This window comes from Rhopilema esculentum, chromosome 3, assembly GCF_057945365.1.
Source record: "Rhopilema esculentum isolate cy_ngs chromosome 3, ASM5794536v1, whole genome shotgun sequence".
Classification (NCBI taxonomy): Eukaryota; Metazoa; Cnidaria; class Scyphozoa; order Rhizostomeae; family Rhizostomatidae; genus Rhopilema; species Rhopilema esculentum.
The window spans coordinates 7,293,100-7,313,114 of NC_142817.1; the positions used below are offsets into that span (position 1 = coordinate 7,293,100).

The 20,015-nt window shown below is 35.3% G+C and overlaps 2 protein-coding genes across 3 annotated transcripts in view; both read right to left on the reverse strand.

Moving 5' to 3' along the window:
* The window catches only part of LOC135692493 (cilia- and flagella-associated protein 54), a 49,993-nt gene extending 39,280 nt beyond the window's left edge, over nucleotides 1-10,713 (reverse strand). For both annotated transcript variants that reach the window (XM_089112666.1, XM_065210636.2), the window contains exons 1-13: nucleotides 10,639-10,713; nucleotides 10,093-10,223; nucleotides 9,244-9,349; nucleotides 8,799-8,957; nucleotides 7,765-7,833; nucleotides 6,898-7,000; nucleotides 6,086-6,315; nucleotides 5,049-5,237; nucleotides 3,943-4,240; nucleotides 3,113-3,382; nucleotides 2,399-2,475; nucleotides 1,438-1,581; nucleotides 422-604 (exon numbers count right to left, since the gene is read on the reverse strand). In XM_089112666.1, coding sequence (XP_088968792.1) covers nucleotides 422-604; nucleotides 1,438-1,581; nucleotides 2,399-2,475; nucleotides 3,113-3,382; nucleotides 3,943-4,240; nucleotides 5,049-5,237; nucleotides 6,086-6,315; nucleotides 6,898-7,000; nucleotides 7,765-7,833; nucleotides 8,799-8,957; nucleotides 9,244-9,349; nucleotides 10,093-10,217 — 1,953 coding nt within the window. In that variant the 5' untranslated portion in view covers nucleotides 10,218-10,223; nucleotides 10,639-10,713. The remainder of the gene's footprint in view (nucleotides 1-421; nucleotides 605-1,437; nucleotides 1,582-2,398; nucleotides 2,476-3,112; nucleotides 3,383-3,942; nucleotides 4,241-5,048; nucleotides 5,238-6,085; nucleotides 6,316-6,897; nucleotides 7,001-7,764; nucleotides 7,834-8,798; nucleotides 8,958-9,243; nucleotides 9,350-10,092; nucleotides 10,224-10,638) is intronic.
* A 2,905-nt stretch (nucleotides 10,714-13,618) lies between these two features.
* On the reverse strand, nucleotides 13,619-19,811 carry LOC135692718 (uncharacterized). Its single transcript, XM_089112314.1, has 2 exons — nucleotides 19,159-19,811; nucleotides 13,619-13,895 (listed from the first exon to the last, which is right to left on the reverse strand). Exons 1-2 carry the CDS (start codon nucleotides 19,318-19,320, stop codon nucleotides 13,746-13,748), a joined length of 312 nt encoding a protein of 103 aa, XP_088968440.1. The 5' UTR covers nucleotides 19,321-19,811; the 3' UTR covers nucleotides 13,619-13,745.
* Nucleotides 19,812-20,015: the final 204 nt, after the last annotated feature.

Here is a 20,015-nt window from a genome sequence, read left to right on the forward strand (position 1 = left end):
TTCCTTCAAAATTCATCAAAAGGAGATGTGTGTGCAAGCTTGTTTACATAAATAGAAAACGTTGATCGCCATTGAATAAAAGAAAGAAATTTCAGCAGCAAAAAAAAATTTGAAAATCTTCTGCAATGGAGGATATTTCTTCTAAGGCCAGCCTTCTAATTTCTTCTTTTTATGAAGCCTATAAACAGAAACCCTACTGCAGATCGTTTAGATTAGAATTTGCTACCAGCGCAGAATGGCTGTCAACGAACAACATGGATCCTCCGCATCCTTTATAGAACGTCACCTCATGACATTGCAGTTTGAGTAGGGTATCCAAAAATAACTAGAATCTTCTCCAGGCTTCATTTGTCCCTTCGTTATTTCCAGGGGACGATTCTTTACTTATCTATAGCTAAAGACTAAAACCAATATAAGCTACCTCTTTCTGCTGTTGGTATGTCGACTTTTTTCCTTTAATACCCACAGTCACTTCAGTTTCAGAACAGAAGAATTCGACGAACAACGCGAACTTGATTGAAATCTCTGCACATGTGTTGACATCAATTTCTGCCAAACCAACTTCAATTGTCGCCCTCTGTGCTACTGCCAGAACTCTGAACCACTAGAAATTATAAGCAACTTCTTACACACTAGTTGATTGATCAACACACGAATTGCTTCACTATCATTAAGGTGCTGATAAAGATTATGTGTCTATAAGGTGTCCTCAAAAGCAAGAGTATATATACTCTGAAGTTTTATCTTTGAAATTGTACAGCATTGGAAATAGATTTATTAAGTTTTACCCTTATTATTAAGATTTATATAGATAAATCTAGTATTAAGATTTATTAAGTTGCACAAGTAACACACAGACAGAATTACCCTGAATTGCCACAGAGCAAATTCAAAAAATTGGCAATACTTAAAAGAAGCTTGAAGAATAAATGTTCCCTGGTTAGGGACACGACAAGCGAGGTTACTTTCAAATGGGCTATCCCGAAAACTTCGATAGTTCACTCACTCTTGTATTTCAAAAAGGAGTTGATTAACTCGTTAGCCTGTCACTTACTTGTCTTGTCAAATTTTCAGTTACCATGAATTTAAAAAAAATAGCGATTCTGTATCTTATGGAGATAGAATTGATTAAATTTTTTTATAGAATGTTTACTTTCTGAAATAACTACAACTTTAAGTAGAAAATTGTTCTATCTTTATGATATCTGTGTCGCATCAGCCAAAAGTGCAAGCGGAAAAAAGTCAACTTTGCAATTAAAATCATCCTCAGGACAGAAATATTAAAAATTCAGTAAATAAATTAATGAGTAAGAAAGTCAGCAAAAGCTTCAATAAATAAACTAGGTTTTTAGCTGGAAAATTCTGTTTTAAGATTTACAGATTTAAGATTTTAAGATATTCCTAGAAACCTTTTCGTCAATATTTTATAGTTATCACCTTTTCCATGTTAGGATCTTGGAGAACATTCTTGAAAGATTCAGCAGATGATGACGTCACTCTGCTGTAATGGCTTTTGCACCTTGACCAAATGAATAGGCAGGTATCCACTAAAATATCACGCATTCCAGAAATAATGATTTTCTACAAAAAGAAATATTCTATGATATTAATTCTTTCATGAAATAATGACAATCACATCTAGAAAATTTACGAACGAAATCCGACTTTGATTTGGTAGCTTGACAAATTTTGACAAACAGCCCCGTTAACAAATACAAGGCTGAAAAAAGCCAGATAAAAAAACCTTCCCAAATATTTTACCGAGCAATGGCCATTGTATTGAAATTCCTGCCCCCAATTCCCCCTCAAACCCCAAAAAGTTAGGCTTAGCTACAGAAATCAAGTATGATATCATATAAAATCCATTTTACAGTGTCATCAACTTCTGACCACATGATCTTGAAGAGCCTTACGAAATACATCTAAAATTGCAAGATTAGCTACAACTAGAGCACATTGACAGAGAAATGACAAGTGAAGAACTACGTCTTGCTAATGGATTACTACTTTCGTACATTTCAGAAACAAGGATTAATTTACAGCGATTTGATAGGGATAGAGTCTGTACTAGTCTGTCACACATTTAACTGTTTGGCATATAAAAAATATGTCTTAATACTTTTTCGGGCTATGTGTTTCAATTTCAAACATTCAAAAATCAGTTTGTTGACTTCATCACTTCGGAAATCTAGCATTAACTACCTTGTATAAACTTTTAAAAAAATCTTTAGATCTTGAGAAGACAGACCGCCTCATGTGCTTAAAAACGAAAGGAAAACTTGTCTTAGAGAGACGAAACTTAAAAAATCTTTAGATAATTTTAAAGTAAAAACTGCATTATTGCACACTATGGTACACATAAGTACCAATCATTCATTGAAATAATTGAGAGTCTTACCGATATTTCTCCGTTTACGCAAGATTCTAATACATCAACCAACTTTAAAATATCATCGACGAATGACGAAACTCTTGCTACGAGTAAGAAAGCAGGGCAAACATTTTAATTTTATACAAATCTTGGATGTGACAATATGGGCAAAAGAAACAATAACAAAAACTGTCATTTGAGCAAGTGCGCGATTAACCTTGAATTCTTTTATACAGAGGTATCACGCTCAATGCCAAATGCAATTAATTTTCATTCCCTCTAATTGTTAGAAATTTCAACCAGTTCACCTTCCCTTGTCTTAACAGACTTCGTAAAACATTTAACATCCTATTTACAAAAACAACATCAAAATATTAGCTGAAATTTTCCCAAATAAAACTTCAACCATTACCTCTTCTGTATCGATTATTTTCTTCTTAGAATGATGGAAAACTTTGTGTTCTTGGCCTATGCCAAAGGGCCTAGACAGCTTATAACATATCTTGCAAAAAACGCAAAAAGGAACACTGCGAAATTTCCTATCAAATAATAACTTTCCTTTATACCATCTGTTACCCTGGGTTCTAGAGCCTCCAAAAGGGAGTTAACAAAGACGAGTTAACAAAGCTGTTTGAAAAGCCTACTGTCGGAGATATGGTTAGCATTCTGGAAAAGGGTAGGGGGCCATAAAACCCCCTAGAGCACATTGTCTTCTATTACAGGGGTAGTTAAACAACCTACTTGAAGATTGCTTGACACTGTACACCTCGGAGGCCTCTTTTTCCTCCATTCCCAAAAGAACCTTCTTCTTCACTTTGTTTATGTTCAGAGGCAGCATAGCTTGGAGTATTTGAAGGGATTTGAGTTCAACTAGATGTTTCTCAGAGGATGAGAAAGGTTTCAAGAAATTCAATGTCGATTGTGCCAGACTGTCAAATGCTTCCCAGCACTCATAGTTATAAGCCAGCTGTACAAACTGCGCTACACTTGAATAGGAAATTTTGTCTTCCCCTAGAAGAAAAACGGAAGCATGAGGGCAAAATAGCGATCGTTCTCGCGAACAATCTTCAGAGATCTTCTCTGTAGTGAATATGTTCTCAGTACTAAGATTGGCCGCGTAAACCCAATACCACGAGCGACTTTACTTAATGTTTGACTAGACAAATCCTAGAGTTTCTAGGATTCAATATAAAGGACATATTGATGTTATCTTAGTCAAAGCCTCCGATGATGTAGGGCCGGGGGCCAATAGAGAAATTTTGTAAAATCTATTGTTATGGGACTTTAATTTGCCCTATGCCACCCCTACTTGTCGGAGCCCCTGTTAGTGTTTAAGGATTTAGAGTACGCTTGAGGCTGACGGTGGCTTGGATCCACTGGTTGGCAGAAACATTTTACAGATGGAGGGACCAAGCATGGAGGCGCTGTGAACAAAAGCGCACGCTCAGTGTAAAATTCTTCACACTTGACAGTCAATTTGATTCATATATCTCGCGAATAAGGCATTGAAAAACCCTTAAAAGTAGGGGATAATAAGAAAAATTATTGAATGAACCTTTAACAACACTTACCTTTAGTCGCCATTTGTATGAGCTGCTCATCGAAAATGGAGTCAGAAATAACAGACTCATGTCTCCCTGGTGACGGTGGCCTCGTTCCTCCTCCACCAGCGATCAATTCGCAGCCAGCAAAGAAAAGCTCAGCAAATACGTCTAAAATACTGTCGTCGGATTCAGGTGCCCCTAGAGAACTTTGAAAAATCCTTCTCTTTGAGTCTGTCAGTGCTTCAATAACAGCCAGAAGTTGGGCAGCCCTACCAGTGAAGGTCTCGCTAAGCATCCGTTCCGTAGTAGTTCTAGGCCAAGGATTCTAGCAAAAGAAAATATAAAAGTCATACTCATCATATTTACTGGAAACGTGAATATGCACTTAAAGCGTTTTGTACGATGGACAGAGGACAACAAAAAATGCTGTAGGATCTTTTTCTATCGATTCATATACAACTAACTGAGACTTAGTTTATACTATAACTATCAATATAATCTTATCACGTGATTCAAAATGTCAATCAAACAGTTCGATGTCTTAACTCAGACATTAGAACGAGGTTCATTATGAGAACAAGAAATGTTTTGTCTCGATCAATAATCTCAAGTAATATCAAACTCAACCATGGCATTTATGGAAACTTTTAGACAATAAATGTAGAATAGATGTTTCTTTCAAAATATTTGATAAAAATCATTCTAGAACTGATTTGACAGATGTCAGCGATAGAAATATTTGCATGGGTAGCTAAAAAATTTGTAGAACCAGTCCTTTTGTAAATTTTCATACAGGCATTTTCTAATGCAAAGCTTGCAATGCAGCCAAAGGTTCTACTTGACTGTCCAATTTTTCCCTTTCGCAAGCCTATGTTACACCACCAAAGTAAAATTACTACCAGTTCTTTCGAATCATGCACTAGATTAAATGTTCTTCGTATGTATGTTTCATAGAATTTCATTTGGAGTCATCACATTCTAAAAGGTAGCAGTTTCTAGAAAATCTTATAATATGCACTTCACAGTCAATCCTCTTCTCACTATCAATAGAAGCTAATTCGTGCTTCTTTACAGAAAATGTCAAAACCAATAGTTAAAAAAAATTACTCTAGAATTATCATATTCTTACTTACATAAGTCAGATCTTTCAACGGTGGTTTGTTTTTAGGCCGCAAGATACCTTTAGGCCGTCTTCTGCTTTCAAAAACATTTCTTTTGAATATCATGATCTTCATTCTCATCTTCCCGCCTTTAAAAATGGCTTCTGCATCTTCCTTCACATCATAGGAGCTCTTCTGACTTATTTCTTGCAGTTCCTCCACCTTAATGAATATTTTAAACTTTAAGAATTTTCAAATAAACATTAATAGCAAAGGAGCCAAACAAAATAGTTTCCTAATAAGCCTTTGGTACTAAGAAACATTAAAATAGCAGGGTTAAGGAAACACATCACATATTCAAGTATTCATAAACTTACGACAATGACCAAAAGACAGCGAAAATATAAATCCAGGTGCAGATGAAAAAAACTGAGAAATAAAACGGTGAAGCTTCTTCTAGCTCTATATTTCCGCATTTCGTGCTTTAATAATTCCTTTACATCGGACCCAAAAAATAAACCTCGCTTATATAGATAAGCGTATTAACTCACACAGCACGTACTCAGGGTTTTTGTTCCCAACCTATGATTTTACGTGAATCTAATGGTACAGCACAGCGCCACTTTCAACTTCACCGCTCGCAATGTCAGTTACGGACAATATCCTCAAGAACATATTTTTGTAAAGATGAAAAGGAACGAACGCCTTGGTAATCAAATGACCTCCAGGTCTTTAGAGAGTCCTTCACTTTTTCAACTCTTTGGCTGTCCAGGAAAGTTTTGTGTTTTCTCGATGCACTTTATCACGAGAGAAGGGAAATCAAGACCAATTGCTGTTTCCTATATAGTTATCTATTGTCAAAGTAACAAAACATAACCTGAATAAGCCTTCCCTTCACTTTAGCCCAAGGCCGCCGGCGAAGGGGCACTTTTTTGCAAAATAATAGAGCTTTTACTCAATCTTTCATCATGCTTGTTAAATTTGCTGTTGGTCCCCCACTTTCCAACCTGCATCGGAGTCCATGAAGCCTTCCCTTAGTGGCCCTGAGAATAAAGATGGAAGATACATACCAAATTGAGACCCCTTCTAGCAAATGCCTCTGCTTCAGCTGCAGCATTTAGATCATAGTAGCACTGGCATACTGCAGTATACAGTTGGCATCTCCATGTTAAGTATTTGGTCGTCATCAAAGGAACAGAGGACTCCATACATACACAAGCCCAAAGTATGTATTCTAAGGCTACTTGGCTGTGACCATTGGAGATTAAATGCCTTGTGAGAGTGTAAATATGAATGGTGCCTATAAAAGCAGTAGAATCTTATTGACTTTATTTTAGTGAATGTAGAAAAAATGGCTTAATAGTGACATCATCAAAAGCTAGTAAGTATGTAGAAGAAACACAGCCAATTCCAGGATACATTTTATTGCTGTTCATTGGTTCATATTTACAACAGTTTATAGGGACGTTTAAATACAAGAATGTAATAAGAATTTTTAGGATTATTTATATGGACCCCTTCAGTCTGGGTGAACGATACTTGAAATGTTTACCAAATCAATTGAAAAAGTTATTTCAGTTTAAAATGAATTCTCCTACAGCAGAAAAAGCAAGATTTCACTGTCAACCATCAAATTTACATTCTGCAAAGTGTTTAAATCACAACAGAAAACCAAATTTTGCATTAAAGATGTATGATTATAACCCATCTTCCCAAACAAAATAATGTTTAGAATTGGGAAAAGCTTGCCTAAACAATATTGAAAGCCATGTTAAAAGAGTGTTCAATGATATTGTGTCCTGTTGACTAATCTCTCTAAGCATAAGCAGCAGAACGAAAGGGTCAGAGACTTGGATGAAATTTGAATTACAAGAAGACTTACCATTATATACAAGCCAGCAAAAGACCTCTTTCTCAAGGGCAACCTGCATTGTCAGCTGAATGACTTTTAAACAATTCAAAAGCAAAGAAACTGAACCACTGTTCTAAAGGTAGAGAACAAAAAACAATGTCCAGTGATTCTATGTCACAACCTCCATTCAAGAAGGTATAATAAAATCTAGCATTGCATAGATACAATTTACAATTCATCCTCGTGAAACATCATTTTTTCATTGCTGAACAAATGCCAATATAAACAGTGATGGTAGATTTGGGGAAGAGGGTGATTCCTCCTCCTAGGTTTTTTGTCAAACGTGCTACACAATTCTACTAAAAACACATAAACAATTAAAGATAAAATGTAGTTCAGTGCATTGTACATCAAATGAGATGAATACAAAAATATTTAGAATGTGACTTTTTGCATGGAAAAGTATAATGTTCTTATGACGTTTTGAGCATAACTCTTCATCCTAACACAAAACAAGGGGGAAGAGATGTAAGGGGAAAAAAAGCAAAGAGACAAGATATTATAATTTTATTATGTCCATGTGGAATAAGAGTACCAAATTTTAAGAAAATGCATTTCTCAAAGGTATTTGTAAGCTGATTTTTGGTGCATAGCGTAGTCTAGTGATTATAATGTATGTTAAAGTGCGGTTTATTTTATTAGAATGTTAAAACTGTCCTAGCTGGATCAAGTGGGAAGATATATGTAATAATTGCCAATGATTTGCCTTTGAAAAACTAATGCTATTATTAGAACCCAGCACCAAGTTAATAAAAGGAGAGGGCTTCTGTGATGCAAAAAGCTTGGTCTCAAAAGTTGGTCAAAGGCTGTGCACACAGTTGAAAGGCAGTTACAAACCTTTAGATTTGGATCTTCTGAAATGGCTTTACAACTTTGTGCACTGGAGATACCAAGAAGAGTCCTTATCTACAAAAAAGGTTTCAAAATCAACTTTAAGAGCCATGTTATTTATTACAAATTGTACATTGAAGTGTTGGATATCTATCTTCTTCAACTAGAACTGGCATTAGGGCATGTGGTTATGATATCCAGCTTCCTTTTGCAACAAATGATGTTCCTTGTGGTTCTATGCTCTGGAACATCAACATTTTGGGGCTCCTTTTGTAAAATCTATTTTATTGAAATCATTCATTTCATTCCAGGTCGCTTCTACGTGATCCATAGGTTGCTAACCATGGTCCTCCAACAAACCCTGTCACTACACCTACTTTTCAGGATACCATAGTTCTGGATGTTAACCCACTCTTTAACATTGTCCATCCAAGTCCTTCTTTGCCTACTGCTAGATCTTTTTCCTTCAATGTACCCCTCCACGATGTTACAAAAAACTGCTCCACTTGATCCTCTTGCCACATGCCCAAAGAGTGCAGCTTTTCGCTTTGCTATGATGGTAAGAAGCATAGGGGTTTCATTCATTCTTCGTAGCACTTCTTCGTTGGAAACCCTATCTGTCCACCTGATCTTCAAAAATCTCCTATAACACCACATCTTGAATGCCCGAATCTTGGCCATCATTTCTTTCCCAATAGTCCATGCCTCGCATCCATAAGTAAAAACAGACCAAACATATGTTTTTAGGAGGTTCACTTTCATTTTCCTGTTGATGTTGCTGTTGAACAATTCTTCATGTCGTTGGAATGCAATCTTAGCCATTGCTGTCCTTTTTCTTATTCTTATTGAAATGATAGATTGTGATAAACCCCTATTTGCTCTAATAAAATTTGATTTTTTTATTCTGTCACAAATAAATTGGTGCTCATACCAACCATCTGTCACTATTCAGGGTTTGTTATTTATCTGGTCATCAACTCCTTTAGAATGATGAGGATTAATAGCAAGTCAGATTTGCCCCATATGGCTCTTATACTCACCACTTTAACTGCATCTTTATTTCCTACACTTTGGGCAAAGTATATGCTTTTGAACTTCTCAAAATTTATTCCATCTGCAGCTAAAGAGTATGGTGCTTCATTGTGACCAAATTTCAACAAATATCTCATGAAGCAATGACTTGCTGCAAGGCCATATTCCTATAAAATAGCAAAAACATAAAGAATATTGACATCAAAATGAAAATAATTGTCAAAATCAAAATATCGCCTCTGAAAATCTTCATTTTTGTAGAAATTTTGGAGTTAAATGAGTGTAAAAGGTAAAACGTGACTAAAAAGTAACTTTTAAGAATCACATTAATAACATAATGACACATGTTTTTCTCAAAAGTTAAATCTATGCATCCAGAAGTTAACTTACATATTAGCAATGTTAATCTTTCGGGAAGATTTAATAAATTTGATTTAGAGAAGATAAACTTACACCAACTGAAAAAAGGAATTCTCCTATGATCAAGAATTTCTCCTCCAAATATTCCTTGTCCAATTTTGGTTCATATGTGTTCCAAAGATTGTATAATGTTGCATAGCTAAAACAATAAAATAAAGAACTGGAAAATTTCCTAAAATAGAATTTTCTAACTCTTACATCTTTGCTGCAGACAACTGATTACACCAAAGTCCCCTATCGAACATACTACTCTTGTAATTAAAAGGCATGGACATGCACCAAAAAGCAAAACTATAAAAATATTGTCATTGTGTTTTTTCTAGGGACTTTATTTAGCATCTAGGGACTTGATATGTAATCCCAAAAAGCATCTGTAGTATTTAATAGTCTGTTAAACTGTAAGGGAAAAATTAACAGAGGATGCAAAAATTTGCAGAATTTATCTGTAATAAATTAATGACAGAGAATTGACCCACTTTCCTTTGAAAAAGAAAACTCAAAGCAATAACTATTAAAGTTACTTCTACTTTGCCTAGCATAATAAGAATCAGAAATTGTATCATATCAGTAAGCTCAGGTTGAGATATGACTTAAAGTATAGACCACAGTTGAAATTAGAATTTGAGTCACATTCTTAATTTTAGCCCTTAAAGAAACAAAAAAATAAGAGCTACAAGTTGTATTACAAAAATATTTAAAAAATGATGCAAAAGATATTCATTGTTTAGGTCTGAATTTATAATTATCAATTTCAATAATGATCATTTGATCAAAGATGTTTTGGAGGCCATTATTATGAATGAAACATAGCAGACACAAACAGACCAAAATACTAATATTTTGCCATAAAGTATCACAATTCATTATAATTACAATATTTACCTTTTGGCTTCTGTGCTTGCAGCTTTATCAAGTCTATCTGCAGAAATCTGGTCTTTACTTTTTGACTTGATAAACTTCACAAATCTTGCAATATCTTGCTCAAAAGCAAGACGTACTGTGTCCATTTTGCACTGTAGTATGCAAAAGATTAGCTGTCAACATACACATAGTAATCATTTAGCTGGAGTACACCAAGTTTGCAAATCATGGGGATGGCATTTTCTTAGAAAAGCTATAACTTTACGAGCTTGTAGGTTTGCAAATCTTTTGCAGTGCATTGCTACTTTGATTTTATTCTTACGATTGACAGTTCACACGTCCAAACCTTAAAAATAGATAATTATGCCTGTATAAAACTTAATGCAGTTCCCGTTAGTTCCCTTGTTTTTGATAAAGAAGTCAAATTAGGCCAAATCAAACTGATTCAACAAACGATAAAGATTTCATTTTAGATATCTTTAGACTCTAAGAGATATTACAAAACAAACAACTAAACCATCGCTAAAAAAGTTTTATTCAGTAATACTATATGAGAGTTAGATATACCTTTTAGGTTCAACTTCTGTGGTTGTACAAAACCGCCATTTTTGTTACCAAGCGAAATAAAGCACCTGTTCAGCTACATGTTGCTATAGAACTCCGCAGCGCTTTTGACAATAGGGCTTTGGATAGATGGTTGGCATACAGGTAAACGTGACCATAAAAAGGTTAAATAAAATAAATTACAATAACAGTCCGAAAGCATAGTATATATTTCCACCAATGCACTTTTTAATTATTTTCCAAACTCAAGTAAAAAGTGTTTCGCTATTCGTTAGGTAAAGGGACTACATTCTTTTTTATAAGAACAATTTCATAAGAACACGACACTTAAAATTGGTCAAAAGTTAAGAACAAATTAAAAAACAAGCTGAGGCTGAGCTACACGCATTCTTTTATAAGAAACAGGTTATAAGAAACGGTAGGACCCTACCCAAATTGAAAAAAGCTAAGAAACTTTTATAATTTGCAGTTTTAATTTCCGAGTTGGCACTCGAAACAGTCTTGACATTAAATATCACTGTATATTGCAACGCTGAACTTGACATGCAGTTTGCATTCATTCTTAGTAAATTGCACACTCAAGAAGTTCCATTTAAAAAATTTGTTTTGACTTCATCTTGACATTGATGAAGTTCCATGAGCTTAACTGTTTACAGATCTCAACAGAGTTAGTCATTCTAGGAAACAAAATTTCTTGATCATTTTTTTAGTTGTGAGTAAATGTGAGTGAACTATTTACTTTACTTTGAAAATACGTTTAAAAAATTCATTACCTAAGAAATTTAAGAAGAAAGTAAGAAACTTTTGATAGCAAAGTGGCCAGAAAATTTAAGAAACTGCCTACCAGCACCGGACCTTAGTTTCTTACAAAAAATACGTGTACTCTAAAAAACAATTTTGAACAGCGGTTTATCTCAAAAACGAGGAGTTTTAGACATGTGTAGGTGCCTTTTCGGTGAATTTTCAAACTTGTCGGCAAATGAAAGTTGTCTTACTCACTCTGTTGGCAAATGAGGCCTGAACACCTCCCTAGAGCGAAAAAGCTAGATAAAGAAAAAGCTAGCAATCGTACTGCTTATTATTGATTAAGGAACAAATTAAGAACAACCCAGCCTCAGATTTTGGAAAAAATTGAGAACACTCAGCCTGAACTTAAATTTACTTGGTTCTTATCAAAAAAGAGTGTAGGCTATATTTGACAATCAGGTTTACTGTACAGTATTAATTACTTTTTCAATTTATTTTTATATTCAAATCATTGATAAATTATCTAAATAAAGGAATGTCCTCAAAACTTCTCCTAAATAATGTCAGGAAGATCCCATTTTAAGCAGCAGGACAAAAACAAATTTTTCAGGCAATTTAACTCTGAAAAAAGCAAATATCAGAAAATTTTGGCCAGAAAAAGCCGACCTGGCAACTCTGCAAAGTGGCTTCGGTTTTTCTGGTATGTATGAAAATTCTTTCAGATTAGAGAATAAATGAAACTATACGGGAAATATTCGATTAGCCATTCGATACATAAAAGAATGGACCTACTCCCTTTTAATACACAAATGAGTCCCCAGGGCCTTCGCCAGATATTGTGTTTAAAGATGGTATCCAGGTCCCGTTTCCTGACAAAGATGACGAATTCTTCAACAATTCTTCGATAAAAAATTTGCAAAAAAAAACACCTAGATGGCATAAAACTCCTTTTTGGCATTGAATTTCTCCCCACCTTCTCCACCATAGCGATACCCCTTAATATCCCTTCAGTCATCTTCCGTTCATTGTAGTAATGTTCTTATATTCAAGGAATTGCAAGCAATCTAACGAGATTACATCCTTTCATTTTTATAAGAACCAGTAAATTTAAGTTCAGGCTGGCTGTTCTCAATTTTTTTCGAAAATCTGAGGCTGCATTGTTCTTAATTTGTTCTTAAATTAAGAGGGTGTAAGCTGTGCTATTGCTAGCTTTTTCGCTCTAAGGAGGTGTTCAGGCCTCATTTGCCAACAGACTGAGTAAGACAGCCTTAATATGCTGACAAATTTGAATATTCACCGAAAAAGCACCCACACATCGCTAAAAATCCGCGATTTTGAGAAAAAACGTTGTTCAAAATTGCATTTTGCAGAAGCTCAGCCTCAGCTTGTTCTTAATTTGTTCTTAACTTTTGACCAGTTTTGAGGCTCGTGTTCTTATAAATTGTTCTTATAAAAAAAGAGTGTATAAGGGAAGTTTGCCTAAAGTGATACCTTACCTTTAACACGTTGGTCAATACTAAAAGTGAGGATATGGATTCATCACAAGTATCTCCTGAAAATTACCACAGGGGTGCATTTTGTGCTAATTTAAAAAAGGATTGTTGTTTATCTCATAGTCACTTTTGAAGCCTGGAAATTGGGATTTTTATAAAATCGCGCACCCAGTTTTGGCATAGGCTTATCGAGTTTTCAAAAAGACTATCAAAATTATCCAAGAAAGGCCTATTAAATGTGTCATTTTGTGAAAAAGAACTAAAACACTTCAAAAGCTCTTTATACAACCTTCTTTGTTTTTAAAAAATATTATTCACCTGAAATACCGTAGCTCCTCAAATAAGCCCCCCGACGGCTTCTTCTACTAAAAAAATTGAGGCTTGGGCATATTCGATGGGGTCTTATTAGAAATTGGGTGCTTGTTAAACAGCAACCAAAAATATTGCAAGGGTAAATTTTCTTCCTCTATTTCAGGGTGGTCAGTATGCTTGAAATGTAGATATACTTGGATAAACCTATTGCTCTTGAGGCCGTGGGGTCTAATTTGAAAGAGGGGCGCTTATTTCACAAAATTTACTTTAGGGTGGGGACTTATTAGAGGGGGTGTATTGTAAGGCATGGACTTAAGAGTACAACATCTTGCTGTTTCCCAATGAGTTATCTTATCTTGCGATTGGTAACGATGGCCCTGAATGATCTGCAAAAGATAGAACAGGTAGAAAAACGATAAACACACAACATGCTAGATTGCTAGGTTCTCTTCTATTGAAATTAAGACTATATCTTACAATATTTTGCTATATTCGTCGTTTTGGCTTACAGTTTATCCTTAAGCATCTTCCCTAACCATTGCATATTGCAGTCAATTCTTAGTTATCCTCTAAAAGCTTGCCAAGAACCATCAAAGTGTTCATGAGTTCTTTCTTCGTCTGCCGGCTTGAAGAGCTTCTTTTTTCATCTGCCTCTAACTGCTCAAAATCTTCATTTATTAAATTTCGTCCTTTTCTTGCACCTTCGCCCTGCCAAAAAATAAATAAGTGAGTCAGTTTAATTATGGCTTTGAGAAATAAACAGTTGCGAGAAATTAGCTTATGAGACTACAATGATGAGTATTTAAGGAAAACGTTTGATTACCAAAAACGAACCAAGTTGAAAGTAAAGGACAGCATAAGGGGCTTCAGCCGAGGTAGGTATGACCAAAGGAAAGCCAGGATAAAATACTTCCTTTCGAAACTCATAGACAAAGTGCGAAAAAAGATTCGAAACAGAGGAAGAGAGTTGACTTTTCTATACAACTCTCGTAACTTTAAACATAAAACCTCGATTCCCAATGTTTATTTACCCTGATCTTATAAATTACGTTAGATTTTCTCACTTTTAACTCAAAATTTTGCCTTTTTATAGCTTTTATTAATATTATACTTAAGGATTTGTTAGGAGAATCAAAAATTTTAATCTTGATTAGCGTTTTCTATAAACTACTTCTGTGAACAAGATGGCATAAAAATCGGAGACACCGAACATTTTATTTGTGCGTTGAAATTTTCAAAATAATGAACACTTCTAAATAAGATGCATATTTGAAAAAACTCAAGCTTTGGCTGACAGTCTATTGTAAGTAGACGTTCGAGAGAATGAGAGCACTAAAGAACTGCGTTCGAACGTGAATAGAGAGCACACTGGCACTTTGTCAAAGGTCAGTCGGTCAATCCTCACCGACGCTCTTTTGAAATCAACAAAAAATTATATAATCATTGGGGCAGAATTCGATTATGAATATGTTTCTAGAAACTTTCTCAGATTTAGGGTGGCCCAGACCTTGTGTTCACACAGAAATCCCTGCTAATAGGTTTATCTTTTAAGGCTGCGCCTGAAGATTTCCGTTCGCCTTTACTCCTTTGCTCGTGCGCAACAGCTTAAGGCGATCTGTTTGACTTTACTCAACAGAATGACGCTCAAATAGAGAATTTGTTTTCTATTCTCCAAGGTAATCAGGCTCAGAAACGGTTCTGTCGTATTAAAAATTGATTTGATAAGGCTGGCTTCCCAAAATTTCCGCACGGAATAAAGATTCAAGTCGAGCTGAAAGGCCGCGTCAGCGTTTGGCCCTGCCGCAGCTACTCGGGCTGAAGCTGGAAATGGCGGTCTACGCGCTATTTTTAAAGGGAAAATTGTGTGGATTCCCATAAACATGCCAGGATTATTTTCAATCCAGGATTTGCTTTGAATAGAATTTTGGGCTTTGATTTTAGGAAAGTGATAACTTACTCTGGCTGAAATAAAAACGTTTTAATAATTAAAGAGGTAATGTTCCTTGACCTCTTTTGAAGATATTGGAGAAAAAATCACGAAAAAGCCTAAATTGAGTGATTCTCAAAATTAAGAATGAATCGTTTTCTGGTGAATTTTAGTAGTCTCATATAAAGCATTGACAACTAAGTCACGAGCAGAGTTGAAGACTAATTTCCCAGAATACAGGGGCCTTTTTAACCATGTTTAATCTTTTAAACTTGGTTTACAGCATTTGTGGAAATAGAAATCTTCAGGAGAATGACAGCAGAGTCCAGAAAAGTGTCCATCTTTCTTTTTGACAGTACCCCTAGACTTTGACAACCTTCGACAGAAAACAACGAACGAAAAAGTTAGGATTTGGGTGTTGTTATTGTTGGGTTGCTGTCCATGTCGTGTATTCTGGGCTATATAAATGACTGATTATGAATTGAAATTACTTCTAATCGTGTTCAGCTGATAACTAACACTAAGAAAGCGATTTTTGCCCCTTCGTTGTGCTTGGTTTGAGCGTTATCAAGAACAAAAACTCCTTAAAAATCACTTATTCCAATAATCTTTAATTCTCACCTCAACAGTTTAATTTCAATGACGGAGATTTTCTACATGATTCAAAGATGACTTATTGTTATGACTAATATATGTGGGCGTTACCTTACCCTAACCATATGTCTTGTTCCCTTAAGCGTAAAGAAAGACTGAATAACTTATTAATGAATTTACACAAGACTTCTTTTTATCCGATTGCATTCACTAAGTCATTCTTCGTCTTTTCGTTCGCGCATACAACTGGAATAGGGTTGGGTTGGAAAATTGAAATATAGTAAATCTCCTCTCTCTCTAACCCTTTCCAAGTTTTGCCATTGGTTTAAGCCGACACGGGATTCATGGGACACGCTTGTTTTGTCAAGAGGAGAGATGGGGGCAGTGAGGCCACGAGGCAAGGGGAGATGAGGCAACGGCGTACCAGGGACTTCAATTAATATCTTTTTAATGATACAGGAGCTCATGACATGTTCCCTTTGGGAAAATCAAAGATCCCCATAACATCAAACTTAAAAGCACTTAGTAGCAAAAGTTCGCATTGAATTTTAATGTATGACCCAAGGCATATTACGATCAACGCTTGTACATGAAACCGCATTCTCTTCAAAAATCAATATTAAGCAAAGAAACCATTCATGTGAAGAATTCGTCTCCTTACTAAACCATAAATTTGATCTTAATCACTTTTCAATTCATACTCCTGATCCAGACAGAATTTCTTTATAATTTGGGTTTTCGAGAGAGGCTTTAATATTGACTGGGAAGATCTTTTTAATACAATAAAATAAGATGAAATTAATATACACCAGAACAGATAAATGCCTTTCCTTAGCAGAAAATACAAATTGTGTAACATTAGGAAATGCAGGGAACATCTGCATCCACTTCAGCTGAAAATAAACGCTTATTTTAAAACAAGAATGAAATAACACTTGATAAACTGAAAACATTATTGTGCGTGATTAAAAATGATGCTGTTTTGCATATGGGTATAGCTCGAGGGTAAACATCGTCTGCTGGAGTGAATTTTTTTTAAATCTGAAAAAAGAAAATGAAACTGCTGAAAAAATTCTCGATTGCTGCACATAATATCTTATTGTGTTTGTCAGACGACTTTTCACGTAGGGCTATTTTCATGTCAGCTTGCACTTGCTCTATCATGTTAACTGACTGGAATTGTGAAAGTGCATATTTGAAGGTCCATTTGCCACTTTAAAGCTATTCAAAGACACCACCGATTATTGTGTTTTTAACAAACCTTTTATCAAAATCTATGACGCCTATACTTCTCTAGCACTATTCAAAGTCAAGATTACAAACGTTAGCCAAATGTGAGAAGATAATTTTTATTCTCAGTTCACTTAAAGAAAATAGAGTTTGAATAAAAAATACTTTGGCAATGGTTACTAGTTACTCTCAACACTAGTTGGAAAATTGTCAGTTCTGGTGTCTCCCCACTCTCATTCATCCCTACCTTCCCTATTCGCAATTGAATTTTGTAAACTCTCTCGGCAGCTAATTCCCTGTAGGCAAGTAACCGAATGGCATTGATTATACAACGTAAACAAACAGAGATGCGCAAGAAGCAAACATTGATCGTTAGCAAAGCAAGGTAGCGTTGTTCAATCAAGAATATCATTGCATCACGGCTGTAGTGCAAACAAGCTAGCCATTTCCATTTTAAATGAAAGATATGCAGTACTAAGAAATAGAGCCTCACTTAAACAAACATTTAGCGAAAAAGCGAAACGAGATTCCGGATTTACAAAAATAAACCTGCAATCTTTGCGAATCTTTTCAACAAAAACCCATAATCTAAAAAGTTCTTTTGTAATATTTGTTTAAGCCAATTGGGTTTCTGTCAGAAAACGCGCACATAACAAATGCGATTTCCAACAGGCACTAACATGTTCCATTCCGATAAACCGAAAAAACATCTTCTACAATAAACCTCCTGCACTTCTACCAAATTTTCGGAAACTTTGCACACTTTTTTAATGACAAGCAATCTTTCAGAACCCTTACATCATAATCAAGCACGTGAATGGGTCATAGTAGTGTAGAATTTTAGCAGTCAACCAAAGAGCCGTTTGGGCGCTTTGTTTTCCATTCATTATTCATACATAGAAAAACTATACAAGCTTTCTAAGAATTACAGTTTAACACAAAACATCAGCTAAAGCATGCATTTTAAACCTTTTTGTTAATTGGATCGTTCTAAGGATTATAATTTGTCATGGATTTTTGAATCTTGAAATCTTTATATTCATTCATATCTCGCTCGCTACTGAATCTTCAAAATCGAAAGTTAAGAATTCTTTTGTCATATCATATCTCATTCATTGCAGCCTGTAGTTCTTACAAAGGTAAACAAAAACCCGATTCTATGTTGATGACTCGATACTAGGTATGGGAAATCTTAATCCCTATAGAAAACAAAACGAGCGTAGTAAAAGAGATTCGTTTCACGATAGAAAACCAACCAGTTATAAAGAAGCTACACAGTATTTAAGATGATGATTGAAATGGGCTAATTCAGGATTGATGAATGAAGACTGTACAGAAAAGAGTTGCCATGACAAAACGACATAACTCGGAAGTGTAATATCTAAATCCAAACCCAGATGTGAACAAAAAGATGTAGCCTGAGCATTGCATAAGGTGGAAGATATTTGAATACAATAAAGGTGTAAAGAAAGTTGTTATCTTAAGATTTCCAAAAGGAAAATTGCTTGTTTCTATATACAAGAGACTGGTCCTTTTTAATTCTATGTAGACTATTTCTGAAATGCCTGGGTAAAATAAAGATGTCCTGTTGTAAGGAATGTGTAGCATAGTTCACTCTTCGAGTTATGAGTTCAAAGCACTCGGCATCTTCCATCATCGCACCAGTGCTGATACTCGCTAAAGGTAAATTTTTCAAGCGGAAAGAACACAAACATTACAAGGCAGATGTCAAAGACTAACATGTACAATTGATGACGCGTGGTTTAAAAAATGTAAATAGCCTTTTTGAGTTTGTTTTCAGTGTGCCGAGATTGGGGGGTGAACCGAAGGGATGGTTGTGCACCACATTGGTGTTAAGATCGATTGGAAATCTAAAAATGTGAATTATGAGCCACAGATTTTGATATAAATTTCTGTATACTTTCGGTCAGGATTCGACAGTTATACTCTCTGGAGTCTTGGATGAAAAGTGTTTAAGAATGCTATGATTCCGCTATTTCGTACCATCTTTAAATGAGATAGCATTATGTACAATGAATTATTATGTACATTATGTACAATAAAAAGAAATTAATGATAGCCATACATATCATCAATCAAATGAATTGATCCGTGCGGAAATTTGAAAAAAGTTTGAATTCTGAAAGATAGGCAGTATGTATTTAGTCTAATAGAAAGTTAATAAAAATGAAAGAATGAATAACGAGAAAATTCTCTAACCTGTCTCCTTTCAGCAAGATCTCTTGACGACATGTTATCGCAAAGATTATATCGCCAGTATGTGCAAGTCGTTTGAAACTGTCTCTTACTCTCGTTCATTGGTCTTGCTACGCACGCTAACAAAGTCACACAACACAAGCAAGCAAAAAGTACTGTCTTCATCGCGAAACTGAGTGTCTATATCCGAAATGGCTAGTGCGTAAATGACCCTTGAAGCTAGTATCACGACTGCTTATTGCAAAGAAGACTATGGTCTCTTCACAAGGACAACTAAACAATGCAAAGCCGTCAATCTTGACGATTCATTTAATCTCGCCCTGCGCATACTCCATTGTTAAGCAGCTGGGCCTTCGCCACCTTACTTTAGATTCCGTTCTCAATCTCTTTGTTAAGTCAACACAGCCATTAACCATACATTACAGTGCCGATTTTTGAGATATTAGATTATATCACTGCGTTTGCTACGCTTCAGTGTAAAATATCGCTGGAAATAATGAATACACGACACTGAATGATGGCCAGCGTACTTGGACAGCTCATGGCACTCCATTCAACACGAATCTTCAGGCCATATGTTTCTTCTTGCGTGTCAATTCACATGCAAAAGTTCCACAGCTTGCTTCCCCAGACTGGCTTTTACTTTGGCGTGTCAATCTATTGTTTTACTTATAGAAAATGCAAAATGTTGGTATATGATGACGTCACATCAAATGTCAATAGAAACTGACAATGAATGAACGAAGCAAGTGCTGCTTAACGAATTCAGCCAATGATAATAAGGATTTTGACTCTGCAAAGTAGGTTAACTCCTTTACGCGTTTCAAAGTTGTTATTGGATTAGTTTACCACATTCGCTT

Excerpts from the sequence above, each read along its gene's own strand:
- LOC135692718 (XM_089112314.1), bottom strand. The coding sequence starts at position 19,320 with ATGAAGACAGTACTTTTTGCTTGCTTGTGTTGTGTGACTTTGTTAGCG. Across the intron at positions 13,896-19,158 it reads ATCTTGCTGAAAGGAGACAG|GGCGAAGGTGCAAGAAAAGG; the intron begins GTTAGAGAATTT and ends ATTTTTTGGCAG.